Source organism: Falco naumanni, chromosome 3, assembly GCF_017639655.2.
Source record: "Falco naumanni isolate bFalNau1 chromosome 3, bFalNau1.pat, whole genome shotgun sequence".
NCBI lineage: Eukaryota > Metazoa > Chordata > Aves > Falconiformes > Falconidae > Falco > Falco naumanni.
The window spans coordinates 89,618,550-89,641,898 of NC_054056.1; the positions used below are offsets into that span (position 1 = coordinate 89,618,550).

At 38.9% G+C, this 23,349-nt stretch overlaps 1 protein-coding gene across 1 annotated transcript in view; it reads left to right on the plus strand.

The window, feature by feature from the left end:
* Positions 1-5,408: 5,408 nt before the first annotated feature.
* The window catches only part of SLC26A7 (solute carrier family 26 member 7), a 69,485-nt gene continuing 51,544 nt past the window's right edge, over positions 5,409-23,349 (plus strand). The window contains exons 1-2 of the mRNA XM_040586680.1: positions 5,409-5,627; positions 22,681-22,791. Of these exons, the coding sequence (XP_040442614.1) occupies positions 5,435-5,627; positions 22,681-22,791 (304 nt within the window). The 5' untranslated portion in view covers positions 5,409-5,434. The remainder of the gene's footprint in view (positions 5,628-22,680; positions 22,792-23,349) is intronic.

Genomic DNA, 23,349 nt, shown 5'->3' on the forward strand with positions numbered 1-23,349 from the left:
TCAGTTGGATCATTTGGTGATATGTACAGTACTAGAATCATACTTTTTTGTGTTTCTCAGAAAAAGCAACTAATAACTAGAAAATAGGCTTTCCTTACATAAGATCATTGAAAGAGCTAATTGTAAAACATCTAACCTTAAAATTGTGTGTGAATATACTGACTTAAATGTATAAAACCAAATGTTCCTCATGCTTCGCTTTTGGTGTTCCAGAAAATGAAGTTTTATATGCCTGCTTCAGGAAAGGAGAGGATCTCATAGTCCTGATATCTCAGGTACATCATGATACAGTTTGAAGTATGACAAATCTGCATAGTCTGGGTGTTTATAGATTATACGTTCATTGGTTAATGAATTTCACCTGATGGGAAAATTTTTAAACAGGGTGTGTGTGTGTGATACATTATGTGTTTCAGGATACTGATGTGTTTTAGGGAAGTGTTTTTTGATGTTTCTTTAAGATTCAAATGTTAGATTTGTCTAGTGAGGTATAGGCTTGCTGTTATGCATACCTATGCATCTGTTTTCCCTTCAAATTTTTGATTTCTTTTTCTGGGGGGCTGTAAATGATATGTTGCTTTGTGTCACTAACTAAGAGTAGTTTATTAATTTCAAAGTTACAACAAGGAATACTTATTGAAGACTGGTGATGATATCAACTCCAGATTTAATGATAATGCAATTTTTAACTTATCTAAGTAACTGTTGGAGTAAAACAAAATTTCTGCACAAATTCCACATCAGCGCAGACATCCCAAAGACTTTGCATGTGCAGTTCTGTCTGCGTCTAACAGGGCTAATTTTCAAGTCTTAGCTGTAAGATATTTGCACTCATGCATGCACACACCCATAGAGAGAAACCATCCCTTGTTATTGGTGAGGGACAAAAGTCTGTTGATACAGCTAATCCTAGGAGTTCAGATACTAGTCTGGAATTGATGAAAATTGTCCAGATTTACTGACTCTGCAAATATAAGGTGGGAAAATCTCAATTATAGATTTTTTCGAACAGCTTCAGCATTTTGATGTGAGAAGTTTGAAGAATGGAGAGTATGTTCTTGTGTGTTTAGTGAAGGTTCTTTGGTTTCATAATGGGTATTGTTTTGAATATTCAGAGCTTCTAGGGAACGTAATTTGTATTAAACAAAATGGGACTAGTCTCTTTCACACAAGTATCCATATTTGGATTTATTTTTGTACATACAAATTATGTATAGATGTGTTTTATTATATTTTTTTCCCCAGAAAATGCTATTATAGTTAAACGTACTGAACATTTTATCAAAACTAAGCACCTCCTGACAGCTGAGTAACTCTTGTTGTATCTAGAAGGATTCCTGTCTACTTCTGATCATTGGAAGTAGGGAAGGGTCTGTGTTGTGGAACATGTGGCAGCCGTAAAAGCCTTGATTATCCTTGAATTGCACTTCCAAGCTAAAAGCAGGAACACACACACATACAAAACCCCAACCCCAAACTCCACATTAAAAAAAAAACTAAAGGAAAATACAAAAAACAAAAACAAAAAGAAAAAAGGAATCAATGCTTAGATGCTTATTCCAGTGAACAGAAGTAGGATAAACCTGTCTTGTGTTTCTTCTATTCTTTAAAAAGTGTGCATGGTTAAAGGATGGGCAGGGCAAAGAATAAGTATGCCTGAAATAGTTAAGAGTGAGAGTCTGTCTTAAGCAATCTTTTCCTGATATTTCTTTTTTTCTTTTTTCATTTTGCACTTCTAAGAGACACAACAGTGGACACCACCTAAATGTCACTAAGTAGAATGAACTGTGGTGCATTTGCCCTTGTGTTTTTCTCCCTATTGCATTTGGAAACAAAGCCTCATTTTTAAAAAGTTTTTTCAGATGAATAATGCTTTATTTTAATCTAAATAATAACATTTAAATGAATTTATGTAAATACAATTGAAATATTAAAAATGCATATTTATTTTTATTGCCTGATGCAGAATAGTGATTGAGAAGACACTTCACACATATGATGGACCTTACATTTTAAATTCAATTTCTGTCCCATGCAGAGATAAAAAATACTTAAAGGAAAGCCACTGTGTCCTTGCTCCATATCCAACAAGACACTTAAGTGACTTGACATTCAAAGGTCTTCCATGCTCTTATCACTTTGTGTCTGAGTACTGTGTATTGTACACAAGGTACATGACGTTACTAGTTGGCGAGGCACGTGAGGCACGCAGCAGTGGCAATGGTACGTCCTATGGCTGAGCACTAGATTAAGGTGGACAGAGGGGTTCCTGGAGCCAGGGAAACCCAAACAAGAGCTGAGAATCCTACCAGGAGCCAGCAGCTCTCATGAGCAAGGCTGATGCAGCTTGGGCATTGCCATGAGATTTAAATGACCCTGAGGGGTGCTACCAACCAGGGCGTGATGTGGCAGTTTGTGTGGCCATTTGTGTGGCAGGGTGCACAGGGAGGGCCCTGCGCCCTGCTAGCAGGGCCACAGTCAAGGGAAGTGCTCTAGGTCTCTGCTATAAGGGTTGGGCACTGGCCTCAGCCTGAAAACCAGTGTTTCTGCAAAGAAAGTCCCTGAGATGTCTGGTGCTTCTACCCAGACAGAACTGGTAAGGAAGGAGATATTAGTACAAAAGTTAGTTTGCAACGAGTGCCCAGATCCTTCTCCTGGAGAAAATGTAAGTACGTGCATAAAGTGTGCACAGGCTGATGATCTGTTATGTCAGGTGGCTGAGTTGCAGGGAAGAGTTAAAAGGCTGTGCAGTATCAGAGGAGCCGAGATGGAGATAGATAGGTGGTTTCAGAACCATGTTCCTGTAGCGGACACCAAAGAAATGAGGCACCTTGGACCTTGGGGACCCACAAAAGCAGGACTCTGCTTCTGTCTTCACCCTCCAGCATCACAACCAAACCAGATATGAAGCTTCAACGGCTACAGGCACCCACAAGCAAGGTCCACAAGGAGAAGCTGTACCAGCAGCACACAGTGGATACAATAAAAAGAAAACTTGGGTGCTCATAGTAGGTGACTCTTGGTTAAGGGGCACTGAGACACCCATCTGCCAGTCTGACAAGTACTCATGTGAGGTGTGCTGGCTTCTGGGAGCTAAGGTCTGAGATGTTGCCATGAGGGTGCCACAACTTGCACAGACTACTATCCACTACTACTCTTTCATGTGGGCATGAATGACACCGCAAGCCAGAACCTGGGCAGAATCAAGGAAGACCATAAAGCCCTGGGGGTGCAAATAAAAATATTGGTGCCCAAGTTATCTTTTCTTCCATTTCATCAGTTAAAGGAAAGGGTGCATCCAGAAGCAGATGTATAATACAAATCAATTTCTGGCTTAGTGGCTGGTGCCATCATGAGGGTTTTAGTTTCTACAACAAGAAATTCTTTAACGGCTATAGCCTGTTAGGGAGGGATGGGATACACCTGTCTAGAAGAGGCAAAGGATTCTTTGGTGGCAGGCTAGCCAACATGGTGAGCTGGGCTTTAAACTGAAGGACTTGGTGGGAGGGGTCTGATATGGCAATGCTTACACCATCACATCCAACTAGTGAATAGGCCAGGCCAACCAGGGCAGCGATATATGTCCCTTAGCTGCCTCCCAAGATGAGTATTCTGGCAAAACTCAAACAGAAGAAGGAAGTTTACAGGATGTAGAAAAAGGGACAGGCCATTTGGGAGGAATATAGGAATGTTGTCAGAGTATGTAGGTAGGCGTTGAGGAAGGCTAAGGTCCATCTGGAATTAAATCTGATGACGGACGTCAAGGACAACAGGAAGGGCTTCATCAAATACATCAGTTGTAAAAGGATGACTAGAGAAAATGTGGGCATGCTGCTGAATGAGGTGGGCGCCCTGGTGATGAAGGACACAGAGGAGGCAGTTACTGAATTGCACCTTTGCTTCAGTCTTTACTGCTAAGGCCAGCCTTCAGGTTTCCGAGACCCTGGAGGAAAGAGGGGAAATCTGAAGAAAGGAAAACTTTCTACAGAGAAGGATCCTGGGGGGCATTAGGAGGAGTGTGGCCATCAGGTTGAGAGAGATGATTGTCCCCCTCTGCTCTGCCTTGGTGAGGCCCCATCTGGAGTGCTGTGCCCAGTGCTGGGCTCCCCAGTTCAAGAGGGACAGGGAACTGCTGGGGAGGGCCCAGCACAGGGCTACGAAGATGATGAGGGGCTGGAGCATCTCCCTTCTGAGGAAAGGCTGAGGGAGCTGGGCCTGTTTAGCCTGGAGAAGAGAAGGCTGAGAGGGGACCTTATCAATGCACACAGGTATCTTAAGGCCAAATGTCAAGAGGCCAGGGCCGGGCTCTTTTCAGTGGGACAGGACAAGGGGCAACGGGCACAATCTGCAACTCTGGAAGTTCCACCTGAATGTGAGCAAGAACTTCTTTACCTTGGGCATGATAGAGCTCTGGCAGAGGCTGCCCAGAGAGGCTGTGGAGTCTCCTTCTCTGGAGACATTCAAAACCCACCTGAATGTGACTCTGTGCAACCTGCTCTAGGAGAACCTGCTTTAGCAGGGCGTTGGACTAGATCTCCAGAGGTGCCTTCCAACTCTGACCATTCTGTGATTACAAGATCAAAAATTACTTGGTGCAGTCTTCACTGAGAGAGCCTTTGCTGTGTGGACTACCAGGAGTAGAAAGGAATAGCTGTGAAGGAGAGTGATCGTCACAAGCATTTTTGGCACTTCCCATGCAGAGCTGATAGCCTGCAGTCCTTCACTGCACTTTGAGCTTGTTACATTTAGGTCTGAGGCTTCAGCCTACAGATGCAATCTGTGTATGTTTTTGTCAGTACTTATTGCTACCTGCTGTTTTGCATTTTCTACATAAATAAGCTCTTTATTGTCATTTAGAAGACAAAACATTGATGGAGTAAAACAAATTTGCTAGCACCAGGGTTATGGAGGACTTCACGCTTTCCAACTGTGGCCAGAAAATCTACCCCCAGGAGAGGCAAGGCAGCTCTCCTGGGCTTGGCAGGGAGATGCCTGCTCCACTGGGCACTTCCCGCTCATATTAGCATAGCTCAGCCTATATCGCACACACCCCCAGTAATACCTCATTTTGCCACTGGACTGAGGCCAAAAGCACAGGCATTACAAGGAATATAAAGCGGGAGGTTACTGGAAAGAATCACTAACTAACTTGAGACTAGACTAAATTTTTGCAAAGAGCAGAAAATGTGATCTTTGCTACAAACGGTTCTTGAATTTCATTTAGCTCTTTATATGATTGAAGCATTTAATAAGTGTTTTTATTTAGTAAAGTTAGAGAGCAGCTGCAGAATTCCTAAGTGCTTCTGCTCATTTATTCTTTCTCTGTAGTTTTGGAACTGCAAAATCTCCGAAGAAAACTGGAGACTGACACAGATCAGGGTGATTCCTCAACCGTGCACTCTTCTGAAAGAGGAACTGCTTTTGTGGGGTGGCTATGATGACAGGAGCAAAAAGGAAAAGAAATGCAGTCTGGAGGAAGATCCAGGCTGTTCGCTTTGAAGATGTCAAAGTATGGTGTATGAGAAGGCTGCCCATCTTGAAATGGGTGCCTGTCTACAATTGGAAGGAAAATTTGGTTCCCGATACAGTTTCTGGGATGATGCTAGCCATCCAACAGGTGACTCAAGGTACAGTCAGTTAACTCATTTCAAATTCATGTTTCAAATCTGGTCATGCTGAATCGGTCTGGTCATCTTTTTCTTTTCTTTTCTTTTCTTTTCTTTTCTTTTCTTTTCTTTTCTTTTCTTTTCTTTTCTTTTCTTTTCTTTTCTTTTCTTTTCTTTTCTTTTCTTTTCTTTTCTTTTCTTTTCTTTTCTTTTCTTTTCTTTTCTTTTCTTTTCTTTTCTTTTCTTTTCTTTTCTTTTCTTTTCTTTTCTTTTCCTTGTTTAGTATTATCATAAAGCTTTGCTTAAAACAAAGGCATGCTTGTATGTTTAGTGTTGATTTAATCTAAATATAAATATAAGGGAAAAAATATATGCTTTTAACTGTTATGTGTACATACTGGATGTGCAAAGGTGGATAGAAATACCTTGTGTTATTGTAGCTAATTTCTGTGAGCTGGAACTTTGTTATATATCCCACCTTTCTGACAAATTTTCACAGACTTAATATAGAAGATAAGAGAGCAGCAACCGTATTCACACAGCATATGGTTTTATACAATGTTCTATCAGTTAAATGACTACCTTTTTCCCTATTTCATATGGAAAGCAAAATACATCTACGTGATAATTGCATTGTAAGAAATGCAGTTTGGGAAGAAACATGGGCATTATACCGTAACCTTTGGAAGCCCAGAGCACAGCAGGAAATACTAACTTTCTGTGCATAAAGGGTGCTCCTGCCAGGGGCATTACCCACAGAAAGAATCTGCCTGCATCCATGGCTTGCGTACTTCTGCTTCTGCGTTGATTTAATGCTGTATTATGTTACCTACCACATCTCTTTTCAAGCAGCTATACAAAGCAGGGGTGGAGCTAGACTCCATTTGGTAGCTTAAAAAAAAAAAAAAAAAAGGAAAAGGAAAAACTCCCCCAAAACAAAAGCCTGCACAATTACCTGCAGAAACCTGAAGTCCCAGTAATCTGGGTTTGTAAAGTGATTGCTACTGGGAATTAAATGTTTTTCTCAGTTTTTTGATGTGTCTTTGATAGTGTCACCTTCATTTGGCAATATTTTGTATTTGCCTCAGGTAAATCACAGCTTCTTATCTTGCTCAAATGGACTTTAACTCCTTCCCTTATGTAAACCATGTTGATTCTTTCTTAACAATTTCCCATATTAGTTATGCTTAACTGTCATTGATGTTGTTACATTATAAGCACTCCTTTAATTGAATTATGCTGGAGTTGGAAACAACTAATTTGTGTAAGTATTTGTGCTTTTAAAGTAATTAGGAACATCTGCATTGGCATGATTTAACTTTAAGAACCTTAATACTGTAACACTGCAAAGTATCGGATTTCACTAGTATGTGCCTATACAGCAATCGTATTTAAAATGCTGCTAATAACAGTATTGTTGAAATTCATCAAAAACATTAAGTTAAACAGCAGTTCTGCACTACTGTTAGTTTTAGCCAGGATTTTCTTGATTGAGTCTTGTACCAAGAAGTAATTTAATGTAACAGACAAATTTAAGAAAATCCTGGCTAATACTGGTTATTTCATATTCAGAATATTTCTATATTCAGATAGAAATACTGGGTTTATCTTTCTAGATTATTTTTAAGTACTCTAGAAATAATTTTATCCTTATTTTATGCTGTTTAAAACCAAATACATTGAAACTCTTCCCTCCTGCTGATCTGTTTTTCCTTTCTCTCTCCTCACTACTTTTCAAGATTTCAGAATGATATTAGGGGATTCAAAAGGAGGAGAGTTAGATACCAAAATATTTTACCATGTTTGTGGTGCTTTAGCTTAAACACAACATATTTATTTAGACCCTGTTTGCATTAGCTCTTTTCCTAGTGTTGTAAGCCTTCCAGTTATCAGGACTATCCTTTAATGTCTTCACAGAGAGGGTTATGCAAGAAAATAAAGACTCATTTGTTATACAGCACGAAGGGAAAAGACCCTGAATTTTGAGAGGTCTTATATGGGTCTGTTTCATTCCACCCACAAAACAAGAAGTTTTGTAATTAAATGAAAGGCAGAAACTCTAACAATGGTAAGAAAAATTTAGTAACCAGTGGTAACTGACATGCAGAGCAGTGTCATTTGGTGTTGCAGCAACATGTTTAAGTAAATTCAAGTATATGGAAATAAACTTGAGTTATGGTAGCATACAGAAAAAACCTGCAAGTTGTATTCGTAAGCAACGGTTTTCTGAGTGATGGAAGCTGCATATTCCAGGGTAGAGAGCAGTCCAGTAGCTTGAGAATAATTAAGAAAGACCTTCCAACTGGGCTGCATTTTTCACATTTTCCTACTGTGGGATTTCTTACTCATCTGGCCTTGGCCATGTTCAGACTATTCAGGTTGGCAGCTGCTCCGATCTGGTGTAATGTGTCTGTGTTCCAACATCTAAGCTAAATTTTAGATGATATAACTGGCTTCCCTTTGTAAAGGAAGGTAGGAAAGAGGGAAATCACTGTCCTTAGTGTGTCGTAGTGAACGCAACAAAAAATATGCTCATAACTGCTGCTTCTCACAGAATTTTCAGAAACTCCTTCTGGAGAATTCATACACAATAGCAGGTTTTGGTTTCTGCCCTGTAAGTGGGAAAAATAAAAGAGCAAAGTAATATAAATACAGCAATCAATGTATGCAGGTAATGTTTTCTCCCAAAAAGTCTTTTATAAAGGTATAGGATAGTTCAGAATAGCTGTTCTTATGCCATCTTTTATGTTGGACTAAGTTTTAAAGAACTACTACTATTCATCATTCTCAGGGTCAAAATTACTAGTTTCTAGATGTGACTTAAAGACTTCAGACTCCTGCAAGATACCTTCAAGTCAGCTACTTGAAAATTGAAACACTTGAGCTCATATTTAGGTTTAAATGTCTTCCATCAGGACACACATGAACTAGAAATTATGTCCCGTGGTGACAGAGTCTAGGAACGGAGTACAAGAAAAGCATACTACCTGAGTAATTATGTACAGTGTGGAAGAAATAGATCTTTAGAAGGTAAGGTGTTACCTTGCCTAGCACTGAACTAAGTGTAAAACCATATGCCTCTGTGCCTAAGGTGTTAACCTTACTCTCTCACAATGTTATCCAATAAAGAATACAATAGCTATCAAAGAATCCACATGAAATTACATAATAAATTCTGCAGAGAATTCTGCCACTACTTTTCAAATGCTTTTGAAACCTGTTTAAAGCATGCTGTGCTGGTTTTGTCTGCGGTAGAGTTAATTTTCTTCATAGTAGCTAGTATGGGGCTATGTTTTGGATTTGTGCTGAAAACAGTGTTGATAACACAGGGATGTTTTTAGCTGTTGGTGAGCAGTGCTTACACGGAGTCAAGGCCTTTTCTGCCTTGCATCTTACCCCACCAGCCAGCAGGCTGTGGGTGCACAAGGAGCTGGGAGGGGGCACAGCTAGGACAGCTGAACCCAGCTGGCCAAAGGGATATTCCATGCCACATGGTGTCATGCTCAGCAGATAAAGCTGGGGGAAGAAGGTGGAAAGGGGGCGACATTCAGAGTGGTAGCGTTTCTCTTCCCAAGTAACTCTTACGCGTGTTGGACCCCTGTCTTCCTGGGGATGGCTGAACACCTGCCTGCTGATGGGAAGTGGTGAATGAACTCCTTGTTTTGCTTTGCTTGTGCATGTGGCTTTTGCTTTACATGTTAAACTGTTTTCATCTCAACCTACAAGTTTTCTCACTTTTACTCTTCTGATCCTCTCCCCCATCCCACTGCGGGGAATGAGTGAGCCAGGGGTTGTGTGGGGCTTAATTGCTGGCTGGGCTTAAACTACAATACATGCCCAAGTCATATTTAACCATTCAGAGGGAATCCATTGATCAACAACATTCAGTACAACAAATGGATCCAGTACTGGGGTGGAGGTGAGGAGTCCAAGGAACGTGGGAGATGGGAAGGAAAGGCATGGCATTATCACCATGTGCTGCTTGGCATTTGTGATGAGTCATGGCTGAAACCAAGTAATCATTCTCCAAGTTTTCCTGTAGTTGTTTCACTGACCACTAAAAATGCCAAATTAGTCTTAATTCATGAGACCCAAAATTCAATGCTTTACTCTTATGTCCTATTAATCTATTGAGGCAATACTTCTATGGTCTCTGTGTATATCCTCTAATTTTAGAGGTGTTTAGCTAATTCTACAGAAGATGAAGGAAAGTGTCAAAGATAATTATGTTCTTCATATTTTTTGAAAATGACCAGTGGAAACAGATCCTCCAAGTTCTAAAAAGTGATAATAGAAACTTATACCTTGTTAGGCATTAGGTAATCTGTGTAGAAAAAAAAAAAAAAAAAAAAAAAAAAGAAAAGCCCTTTCAAATGCATGAATTACTGGAAAAATTCTGCTGGAACTTGCGCTGTCTCAGACTGTAAAGTCAGTCAGCCATGAATAAAAACCAGTAAAAGAATTTAGGCTTCATTAGTTCCAGCTATCATTTAATAATACAGAACTCAACACCTTATTTTTCAGACACAGTATTCTTATTATTACTCTGATACGTAAGGCTGAAAAATAACCCTTGAATCTAAAATGAGCTTTGTCATCCAGTCTTCAAGTTTGCTGTATATTTTCGCAGACAGTTAAGAAATTTGATTTTCATGTTTTGGTAATCACTACCCAATTCGTCCGTGTTTCTCAAAGATCTGTTATTGATAGACTGCAGCAAGATGTCTCTAAATGAACAAAGAAATCCTTTGCTGCTTGGACTATGACTTCATTGCTCTCTTCTCTTTTCCTTTGGAATTTATAAATACCCCATCAACAATCATCATGTAAAGATTTTTCTTTCAGTTTCATTCTGTGTTCTTCCCCCATACACACAATTTCAATTCCTAGGTCCATGTAGATGTCTCATAAATGCCTAATTTGTTTTTTTTTTCTCTCCAATTTGAAATTTTGCTAATAAAACAAACTTTCTGCAGTGTAAATATGTAGTTTGCAACAAGCCACTCTTGTATTTCTTACTAGTCATTGGAGATCTGGTTGATAAGACTTAGCAATTTGCTTATGGAAGGTCGTGAATGACTGCTTTTCCATGAATATTTTTTTTCCTTTTTCTTTTGTTCACTTATTAAACTATATCTTGACCCACAAGTTTTCTCTCTTTTGCTTTTCTGGTTCTCTCCCCCACCCTTTGAGGGGGAGTGAATGAGTGGCTGGGCGGGTGCTTAGCTGCTGGCCAGGATCAACTCACCACAGGTGTGATTCATCTGACTAAACCTAATCCTTTACTTTGTTAAGTCTGATTGATTATATTGGTAAGATTTCCATGGAGTGTAACAGGCAAGTCACTCAGGTGTAAACACTGATGATGTAGACATCAAAATTTAGGTGAGATGTTTCTCAGCTAGTATATCTGTGTCATTGTGGGTAATAAACAGTTCATGCTCAACATGGTTAAGGCAAGTCTTACTGTTTTCTTTCCTGTAACTCATCCATTGACCTGTCACAATAATACCAGGATTCTTTTTGTGGCTTTTTTGTGTGACCTGGACACCACCTACTTGTATGAGAAGCATACTTTGATCAAGCTGCGTCTAAATTTGTCTCAGTTTCCTTGCATGATAATATTAAGATGCATTATGATGCAGTCTTTCATGTAGCTAAATCTCATAAAGATGTCATTGTGTTTTTTCTGCAGCCTTCTGAACATGTGCTATAGCCCCTTCGTATCTCTTCAGAATGCAGCTGCTTAGCTCATTTTCACGGTCTGTGGTAACTTTTTATTGCACCAAGCAAATTACTCATCTTTACTTTCAAGGCCTTTCATAGCTGATCTTTCCTGGCATCATTTATTCATTACCAAGCTGTTGATCCATCTCTCATTAATCCATTTTGCTAGCCGCCTTCATCCAATCTTGACTTTTTCAAACAAATAGCTTTGTGCCTTCTCTTAGGATTTAAATCATGCAAAGCGTGTTGGCTGGTACATCACATCTCAGTTTTTGCTTTTGGGTTGTCATTTAGAATGTGTTTCTTTGTGGATTGTTTGTTTGTGTGTTTGTTTTGGTATTTTTTTTCTGGGTAGAACCACGCATACTGTCCAAAAAGGCTGGCATCTAGAAGCCATGTAGGTAATGCTGCAAACCGTCAGTAAGCTTCTCTGACTGTCATGGGCTCTAAAAAATGTAACTCTGAGTTTGTCTGAAAAAGTCTGTACAAATACAAACGTTGTGCAACTGAGTTAATTGCTGGAGAACTTATCCCCAGTTAGTCTGCTTGAATATGTATATTAGTGTACATAATTTATGTACATCATTCTCTATATAGTTAGGGGACACAAATATATCTGAAGTACTTCGGTTAGGACATTATATAATATGAAAATTAAGTGCTTTGCTTAACACATGAAGTTGCCTTACTCTTTCTGGATGTAAATTCCTAATGTAGGTATCTAACTTCAGGCATCAACCCTTCTCCGCAAGCTTCTTCCAAGTTCCAACTTAAGATTTTGGTGACTATAACACTATTCTGCAAGCCACTAATGATCAGAGAGACTCCTGCTTAAACAAACACATGATTTAAATTCTGTTTTGTCTGGGTGATGATAATACTTGCAACCTGTACTTTTCATTAAAGCATCTTCGAGCTCTTTACACTGTCCAGTAATAGAAAAGTATATGGGGAAAGAAATTAGAAACACAAAAGTGCTTTTTCTTGAAACACAGAAATGCCTCATGCAAAATCATGTATTGATAGTTTATGGTGCAAAGAATACAGGTTTCAATTATTTGCTACTAATATGAATGTCCAGCATCACAACTGATTTAGATCCTACTCTGGTTTTAACTGCGATAGAGCCACCAGTCGCTGCTTGGGGACTGGCTAGGCATCAGTCAGTGGGTGTTGAGCAGTTGTATTGTGCATCACCTCATCTTGTTGGATTTTATTCCTCTCTCCCTTTTTTCTTTTCATTATTTTTTTTCAAACAATATTTCAACTATTAAACTGGTCTTATCTCAACCTGTGAGTTTTACCTTTTTCCAAATCTCCCCCCACCTCCCGTCCCACTGGGGCAGGGGGAAGGAGAGTGAGCAAACAGCTGCATGGTACTTAGTTTCCAGCTGGGGTTAAACCATGACAGTCTCTTCTGAAAAACACAAACCCACAAATGTTTTTTCAGCCTTAGAAAAAAGAAGACAAAACCAAGACATGGTACTTCCTGCTTAAATATTTGGTCTAAACTGAAGGCTCAATACAAAATTGGTACTTTATCTCAATTTTCCTGAAGGATAATGACTTTGCCCATGAGGGAAATGGTCAAATGCATGGATATGTAACCAAGTTTAAACACAGGAGTTGAAACATACTCAGATCAAGGGCTGAGACAGGTAATTATCATCTCAGAACTCTGAGGGAATATGTAAGTGACATTGCAAGTCCGGTAACAAGTACCTTTGATGATCCTGTCAAATTTGGAATGATATTCTATGATTAGATCATAGTGAGTATAGTGTTGTATCCAAGTTACAAGTCTGTATTGCAGATGAGGGACTGGACCAGATGCAAGCAATATTTCTCTTCAATGATAATGAAATAATATTCGTATGTATAGCAATAAAGGATACCATAGTGATTGAATCTGCCACCCAGTTCTGAAACAAGGCTCTAGGACAGCTAGTGGGTTTTGCTTCAGATTTATATATGCATTCTAAAGACAACTCTGCTGATGCTCTCATTTAGGGGTAATTTTAATGATCTGCTGGAAAATAATTAACCTATTTGAAAAAAAGGGATTCTTAGGTGGGTTAGGAGCTGCAAAGAGGCTGATAACTACAGGTAGTGCTGACTGTTGATCCACTAGCTGAAATCCAATGTGTAATTTTGTTTGCCTCTCTTCATGGAAGATGATTTTAAGCTTCAGTAGGAGAAGAAAAGGCTAGAAGAAGGACTGGAAAAACAAAGTTTATATTTGGGAGAAGATTTAAATGGCTTGGACAGATTAATTACAACCAGAGAAGGTTTTTTCCTTATCAGGAAAGGCGTTTAATGTAAAAGACAGTTGCAGCACATGATTAAATGAGCATAAAGTAGCAGGAATAAGTTTAGACTTAAAATTGGAAGTAGTTCTAAAAATATTCATTACAATATTGGGATAAAATGATGCATCTGCTTATCACGTAATTGCATTCATAGACGTACTAAATTACATGTTTGCCTGTCATAAGAGAGAAAAGAATACAGAGCACAAGGGGGCTCCTTCACAAGTTTATAGTTCCTTTCAATATCTGCTGATGCTCAAAAAAAATGGGAAGCTTTGAACTGAGGTGTGTCTATCAATAAGTTAAGACAATTGTGTGTGTTTTTTCAAACTGAAATACTGTCACTGTATTTCTGAATTCAAGCTTTATCTTGCTGAGTTCCTGGTATTTAGCTGAATTCATAAACATTAAGTTATTTTTTTAAAATAAACATCTGTCCACGTGCTGTACTGCATATACTCAAAAGTTGCCCATGTGGGAGTATGAGGGTATAAGGTTTGGACTTTCAAATTTATCACATTTAGGACTATAGCAGTTCGTAATTTTTAAAAAAATATATATTTTTTGTATTCAACTAGCACATGGATATACTTCATATAGTATTTATAAGCAGCGTTATGCATTTGCTGCCTTTTCTATGACCTATCATGAGCAAGAAATGCTTTGGATTAAGTGGGTTTTGGTGGGCTGTTTTTTGGGAGGTGGAGGGCTCTTGAGACATACTTCCTCTGAAAGCAAAATATGTAGATGGCATCCGATGAAACTGGTTTTGTTATTCCGGCCAACTTCTTTTTTTCATTCTGCAAGTCCAATAATAACTCACTGAGGATTGGTGTGTTTCGCATGTTTTAATTAAAGTTAATTTAATCTTGAGCTGGATTTATTGCTGAACAACTGATTCCTTAACACTGGCTGGAGACCTTGCCATTAAGAAAATGAGCTATACTGCCTTCATGCATTCCAGAACTGGTGCCCAGTGTTTTGGAAGGCATGATGCCAAAAACTTTATATATATATATATATATGTGTGTGTATATACACACACACACATATATATATTATTATTTTATTTTTTTTAGCTTTTCATGGAGGAGCTCCAGCTGTGTCTTCTCAAGGGTGGTGGTTGCTGGGTTTTTTTCAGACTCTGCCCATAAATGTAGACATAAATATTCTCTGAGCAGACTAACTGGAGCTAATAATTTTATTAAGAGGTAGAGCTGTCTTGTAAATATACATCTGGCATACAAATATCATGTGTAGATGAAACTGAATAAGCATATTTGGAAACAGAGCCAGAAAAATCTCCTAGAGAAGGCATTGGAGAATCCATGTAGGTCATAAATTATTCGTGAAAAAGTGTCCAGCTGAACTCTGTTACAGTTCTCCCATACGAAGAATAATGCTGTAAGATGATCATGAAATGTAACATGTTAGTAAGCAAATGTAGGGCAATGTTTCATATTTATACAACTTTCCATCAGAGGAGAAAAGCACTAATGCTGCTGTGCATGCAATATCTCATTTCTAACGTCTTAAAATTGTTCCAAGTTACATATGTGCTAATACAGACCTTCTGACAGAGTACTGGAAATGTGAATTCAGCTTCTGAATGACCTCTAAATCCTTTGGGGCCTAATGTCCACGTGCACGTGTCTTAGTATGACCCGATAAGCCGCACAGATGTCCGAGCCCTGTGCCTGGGGGTGCCAGAGCACCATGGACAGGGACTGACAAGTCCAGGGAATGCTGACTCCCTGAAGGAAGAAGAAGAAATGACTTCACCTATAATCTTCCATGTCAGAAAGACCAGGAAAACCCTTTGTGCTGAGATCCTTGGCCACCAATTTATCAAAATGGGTGCCCTTTTCAAGGATTTCAAGAAGTCAGGTTCATCTGATTGAGGCTTGTCATCAGTCACGACTGGTCTTTGTTTCTCTGCAGGGTTGATGCTTCTCTGTCCTGGTTTTGGCTGGGATAGAGTTAGTTTTCTTCTTAGCAGCTGGTACGGTGCTGTGTTTTGGATTTCGTATGAGAATAACGTTGATAACACACTGATGTTTTAGTTGTTGCTAAGTAGTGCTTACTCTCAATCAAGCACTTTTCAAGTTCCCCATGCTCTGCCAGTGGGGAGGTGCACGAGAAGCTGGGCAGGAGCAGAGCCAGGGCAGCTGACTGGAACTAGCCACAGGGATATTCCATATCATGAAATTGTCATACTCGGTGTATAAACTGGGGGGAGTTGGCCAGGGGCTGCTGATCGCTGCTCAGGGGCTGGCTGGGCATCAGTCAGCAGGTGGTGAGCAATAGTATTGTGCATCACTTTGGGTTTTTTTTCCTTTGGGTTTTATTCCTCTCTCCCTCTCTCTCCTGTTCATTACAACTGTTGTTGTTATTATATTTTCTTTCCTTTATTAAATTCTTCTTATCTCAGCCTGTGAGTTTTACCTTTTTCCAGATTCTCCTCCCCATCCCGTTGGGGAGAGCCAGGGGAGTGTGCGAGTGGCTGCGTGATACTTAGTTGCCGTCTGGGGTTAAACCATGACATTCTCAAAAGGCTACCTCATAGTTACCTGCTTGCCAGAAGCTTCTTATGGGTTTCATTCTCTATTTATTCTTACTGAGATGCAGACACCTTTCCCTATAATCCACTTGCAAAATGCCTCTTTAATTTTATTTTAGAGACAATCTCTGTTTGTCTGTCAAGAGTCATAGCTCTTTTTTTCAGGAGCTCCGTTAAAAGAAAATAAAATACTAGATTATTTTCCCCTCCCACCCCCTACCCCCATCTGTTTTTGTGTGTATCCAAGCTTTTTTATGTACAGAAGGGTCAAGCTATCTCAAATAGAGAATTCATAAATGGGTCACAGAGCCCACTTGTTTCTTCTACTGTAATACTTACATATATTTTGTCTTGAACATGAGGATACAAATGTCAGTATCTGGAGATCTGCAAAGTGGCAGAAACAGAACAGTGCTTTCTCAAACATACCTTTGACACAGTTGTCACATGGTACACTGGCAGAGCTGCATTTCAGATAGTGTTAATTATTGTGAGTTCAGGTACTATGACTAATACAGCTGAGATGCTTAATTCTCATCAGTCTGAAGGAGACAGTTGCATGGGAAGGAGCTGCACTGAAGCATCCTTCAAAAAAGAGAAAATGGTTGCTAACTCAACATTGTGTGGTCTCTTAAAGATAAATGGTACATTTTTTGAAAAATGTCCTCCCAGCTTGCTTTTACATTCTTCATTTGCCTCAGGCTTTGAATGACAGAAGAACTAAGGAATGATTTTAAGCTCTTAGCACTTTCTCTTTAAATAAATCAGTCAGACAGAAGGTATAATGCACATGCACAGCCCCAGCAAATGGTGCCATTAGGAAAGAGATCTGCAAGCATGAGGTGTACATGTGCACCACCGAGAGAGCTGACACTGGACTTTCCAGGTTTTGGAGGTAAATGACATTATCTCCAAAGGATTGTTCTGTGTTAATAACTTTTAACAAGCCAGTGTCAAATAATCTTCCAGAACTGTGGGACTGTATAGGAAAATTGTTATGAAATGTAGTATTAAAAGTGTTCTCTGTTTGTTTGTTGTTTTTTTTTTCTTCTGTGAAAGTTAGCTATCCCAGAGTTAGAAATTAAAGCCTGTGATATGAGCCGTTGGGTGCCTGATTTGTAGGTTCTCAAAGAAGAATTGGCAGGAGACTCGTTAAAATGTGTTAATTTTACATTTTAGGGCATCTACAGGAAATACTTTTCTTACTATGTAATTCAGGTTTGTGAACAAAAGGAGAAATTATCTTTTTCTGAAGCATCAGACAGTGACCACAACTGCAGATAGCATTTTGAGTGGGATAAGATGTATCAGTGTAATTTTGGGTTCCCTAAATTTGAGGTTGGATCATCTTAAAATAGTCACATTTAAAAACAGAATATTACAATAATAAAAAGTTATTTGAATATATACACTACCAGAAAAACTTTTAAATTTATAGCTTTCCACAGTAAGTAGTAAATGAGACAAATTTTGAAGCTCCTTGGATTATCTATAGATGTACTACTTTTCCTGCTTCTTCATTTAAATTTCTGATTTGCATGTTGTATTTTCAAAAGACATGGTGTAGCTTTGCTCAGAATATATGTATGTACCATGAGTGTATTTCCAGATGCAGAAAATTGTTAACTAGTTGATCATACTCTGATGATTCATAGCTCTTTCTTCGGAAAACATATTTTTTATTGCTGTACGTTTGGCACTAGCCTACTTATCAGAAGCTATCAAACGGAGACCTTTCTCCTGTGATAGGACATGGCCTCGATTCTATTTGTATCAGGCTTGTTATTTTGTAGTTACCTGCATTTGACATTTACCAGAAGTGGTGCAGCAACTCTTGCTTTTTGCTGTGGCATACTAAAAGATTGTTACGCATCTGATGCTAGTCAGAAAGCATGGTTTTCAATGAGACTGTCACACAATGTTATCTTATGATAAGGAGGTAGTTAAAAGAAAGAACCACAATATTAATGTGCTGTATCTGAACTTATTTTTCATTCTTTGTTTGCATTTCTTTCCATGGAATTTATATTCTTATTTGAAAACCTTAATGTCACTGCCATAGAGGCTTCTCCATATTACCAGTGAAGATTATGAGATCCTTATTTTATGATCTATTTCTTTTGAGTGTTATTACTGTTTGGAATGAAAAATTTAAAATAATGTTTCCTGTCTTTTGACTACTTCTGGAGCATATGGAATGCGTTGTGGTGAAGTTTAATATGAAAATTAATGAAATGAGCTGAAATATACTACTGATTATATCTTTAAAAGTATTTGAACCTTTTAGAACATTATATGCCAAATCAGAAAGCCTGAAGACTTTACTAATTCTGTTTTATAATGCTTCTTTGTTCTTGCACACGATTGACCTGCTTCAGTAATGGGAGCAAAAAGCTAACAAACAGAGCCAGAACTGGAGTCAAAGGCTGGTAATTTTAGCTCTGTCCTGACTGCCACGACCTCACCATGAAAAAAACAGGAGACACAGCTTCTAGAAACTAAGTACAAAAAGATTCTGAAAGGTTTACGCATGAAAGGCAGAAAACAAGGGCTGGGTTTATGTTTAGATTGTCTGCCTGTAAACAAGAGATATTTCTCAGCAACAAGTCTGTGAGTAAAGAAAAATTCCTTTTGGATGTTGGGGCTTTGCTGGGCAGGGTAACCCCTTTTCCACATTTTTACAGGACTCATGCCAGATTTCTGTTGGCCAGTTCTGACTGTAAGGGTTCGCTCAGTTTGTGCCTCTTTGTTCCACTCAGCCCTGTTCAGATAGCTGAGCTGAGCTGTTGACAAAGTTTCTGTGTGGGTGATCTGGGACTGGATTGAGCTTCTTGTGCTCTACCCGCAACATGTACAGTTTATGCTGGATCAAACGCAGTCTGACTGTAATTGTCAAATGTTTCAGACTCAGAAGGTCTTAGGAAACATAAAACCAAAGTAAACATATGCAGAAAAGTAAGAATTGGCTTTTACAGCCAGATGGTGACAGAATATCTTGTGGTAGCTGAACCCTTGTTTTCCTCATAAATGTTGAGAGGAAAGAACAGTGTATGCTGTTCTTAAACCTGGATTAATTGGAAATATTGAATAGTAAAAGAGCTAGTAGTCCCTCTTCTGGAAATATTTTAGCTTAGTGTCATGGTTTAACCCCAGCTGGCAGCTGAGCCCTGCACAGCCGCTAGCTCGCTTACTCACCCCTGCAGTGGGATAGGAGGGAGAATAAGAAAAATAAAAGTGAGAAAACTGTTGAGTTGTCATGAAGACAGCTTAATGGGACAGAAAAGGAAGAAAATAATAAAAATGATGATAGTAATGATAAAAGAATTAGAATACACAAAACAAGTGATGCACAATGCAGTTGCTCGCTGCTCACCAACTGATAGTAAGTTCCTGAGCAGCGGCCCCTGGCCAGGTTTCCCCCCAGTTTACATACTGAGCATTATGTTATATGGTATGCATATCCCTTTGGCCAGTTCGGGTCAGCTGTCCTGGCTGTGCCCCCTCCCAGCTTCTTGTACCCCTCCAGCTTTCTCGCTGGCAGGGCCTGAGAAGCTGCAAATGTCCTTGACTTAGCATAAGCACTACTTAGCAACAACTGAAAGCATAAGTGTGTTATCAACATTATTCTCACACTAAATCCAACCCCCAGCAATATACCAGCTACTAGGACTAACACTGTCCCAGCTGAAACCAGGACGCTTAGCCTGCAGTGTATTACTGTACTCTTTCAGTGTTGTTTGGTACAACTTCTAAGCTAGCCTCCACTTGAACTGAGCGGTAAAGTTGTTTAGGGTCAAAATCAATTTGAACTGAACTGTGTCGATTTTATAAGGAAAACTTCAAGGTGCAAAATTAACACAGTGGAAGCACAAACTTTACAATGATGTGGACACTATCTGCTTTCCGCAAAACGAACTTGATATTTCAAAATATATCTTTCAAAATTGTTAACCTTTCTTGGTGAAGAGGAAGTTTTCGTGCTTCCCTTGTAATAGCTGATGAAAAGAAAAAAGTAAGGAGGAAAGCATGCAAAGGAACTCAGCTAGGTGAGTTTATGCATTGTGTAGATGTTCTGCAGCATGCAGATAGGAAATTTTTGGAAATAGGAATGTTTTCAAATGAAAATGTTCTATATTTGTAATTCTCTGGTTCAGTGTTAGAGAATTCTTTTCATTTAATTAGGATCTGAAACAGAGCATTTTTCAGATCATCTTAACCAGGCTTTATAGACCTCTTCCCAGTCGATCTTGTAAAGTACAAACCTGGCTCAACATTCAGTGCTGAATCTTGTGTATTTTCCCTATGCTTGTCCACACAGAGAGGTTGCTTCATTTCAATTATGTTGTTATAATTAAAGTATGACTGAACTCAGACTGATTTTACTGAATTCTTAACTTTTTGGAAAGTAAAATAAATTAGCCTTGCATAATGCTTTTTTTGTAAGCCTGGAATATCTGTGAGTGGTATTCTACTAGTGAATAAATTGCCACGTTTGTGGTTTCATGTTTTTTGTTTGTTTATTCATAAATTGGTTATAGTGGAAGAGATTTTCAGTGCAAGCCTTAAAAATCTTTTTCTCCTTTTCTTTATTTTTTTTTCCCTGTGCTCACTTTTGTCTGGATAGGGTCATGCAGTTCTCTCCTGTGCTGTTTTTATTCTCCTCGGGCACACCCTTCTGTGTTGCTTTCGGGTCAGAACCTTCTTTTATGCCTATTGATCATGGGAACATGGATGTAGAACTATAATTTCAAAGATCTTTCTGGTTCATGATAGTGGTGTGCTACAAGAAAAGAGCAGAAGCAATGATTGTACATATGCTAATTAAAAGGCAGAAGGGCAACAAAGTCTATTTCTGTTTTTAAAAGGGCATCAAAGTTTTGAAACATAAATGTTTTAAAATCTCTCCTCTCCAAGTCACAAGTGATAGTGCTGCTTTGTTGAGTGCAGTGTGAGTGAAGATGATCCATGTAAGATCCATCTCAGCAAGATCTTCACCGTAATGTTTTTCTGAGAACAGGTGAACTGTTAGGCCTTGTTTACTTCACAGGGAACTTGATGCCTCTGGCCTTCTGGCGTTTTATTGCCTTCCCCTATCATGTGCTCTTTGTTACAGACTCAAACGAAAATACAAGAGGAGAACTCTTGAATCAAAATTTTGAGAATTGCCACTGAAAGCCTATAAACAAAGATACTCTTTTGGCACTTTGCATATTATTCAAACCCCATACACCAATGTTTCAGGTAAAAAATGCTTTCTGCAGCAGTCAGGAAAGTTTGCGAGAACAATTGTGAGAACAATTAATACTATGCATTTAATTTTCTTTGGAAATTTCAAATGTACACAGAAGGCAGCCCCATTTCATAGATCTGAATCACCTCTGCCATGTTCATTCTCTCAGCACACACACATATACACTAGCTTAGACTGGCCACTCAGGTTGAAGGTGGACCTTAGAAAAGCATCTTGTGCGTTACAGAAGCCAGTCCTGCCTTCCCCACTGCACGGCAAGGTATTCACCAAGATTTATGGGGCAACTCTGCCAGGCCATTTCTCCTACTCTTAGTTCCTAGGGGCAGTGAAATGGCAGTAGAGGCTGCTGGTCTGAAGAATAGTCTGGCGACTGTCTCTTTCTGCTGACTTGCAAAAATTCAATGCAGACTTGGTCGCTGTCTTAGGTTTCTAAAGTTAAACAATCAAAGCTGCTGCTTTGCAGGAATGTCTCTGGTAAAAGATGATTTCTTGACATATTCTTGGGCTTTCTAAGAAAAAGATGGATGCTGTCTACAGCTAAGCAATAAAGGTAACTGGTAAGTTTGTAAAGTTAAATCCTAACCAATTCAGTTCATTTCCATCTCAATATGAAAATCAAATACTTTCTGTTTCAGGACTCACAGCTTTACATAATGAAAAAAATGTTAATAGCTAAAGGATTAAAAACTCAGGCATCTAAAGACAATGAACACTGGGATATTTTTTTATTTAAGAAATTAGAACAAAGCAGACTGAACACACTCCATCCAAACCAAAATTATAGGTTTTGAACTGTTTGTAAGAAATAACCATCTGACTGCCTGGAGCCCTGGCAGTCTCAAAGCCATGTTTGCAAGGGTAGGGGTGAAATGGTGCTGCTTCCTCCTGTGAGGACTGGCTAATAAAAAACGTTTGGAATGACTAATGGAGACAACCTGGAAACATGGTAGCTGGTGCCATAGATTGTATCTGTGACCTAATTGTTTCTGCTGGTGACCAGGACTCAGAAGAAAGTGTGAGGTTTTGGTGACAGACAATTGATGAAAACCCTTCCACAGTCCTTCCTGATCCTAATTGTATAGTAGTTGACTTATGCTCAAGGTTTTTGTAAATGAAGGTGTGTTTTTTCCTGCTCTAATAAAATAGTAGATGTTTCCTCATTTAAAAAAATTGCATGCAGAACATTTTATCTTCATTAGTGAAGTAATGCCATTCAACTTTCTATAGGGCTGGCCTTTGCTGTTCTGTCTTCAGTCCATCCGGTTTTTGGTTTATATGGCTCTTTCTTCCCTGTCATTATTTACGCCATATTTGGAATGGGACGTCATGTTGCAACAGGTAAGTGTCTATTTGTTAAAAACATTTTCAGAAACAAGAAGTTGGAAACCAAAACTTTTTTTTGTGGGTGTTATAAGCCCAGTGGAAGGAAAGTTATCTGAGACTAAACACAAATAAAATGGTTTTGTGCTTCTTTTTACAACTGGTTTTTTTGCCAGTTTAAGTACTTCAAAGAGCCTCATTAAGAATATATTGGAGTTACTCCTGCCATTATGATTTAATATTGCATTGACACTTCCTTTGTAAATTAGTTTATTAAAGGCTTTTGTATTTTAATTCTAGAAATCTGCTTCGGGCTAAGATTTTAACAGAGGGCTCAGCCAACAAGATATGTGCAAAGAGGAATGAAAAGGGCTCAATCACTTCTTATACCACAGAAAACACACATTACTTCTCACCTGTCTGAAACACAAAACCTGCATTTCTCAGGAAAAAAGCTTTCTGTGCCTATAACCTGCTACAGTATTAAAGATAGAGATTCTCCCAATGAGTTCAGTATAACTCCTGTCCACTTGCAGAGTAATTAGATGGGCAGTGAAAGGCGTGCCCTAGCTACTA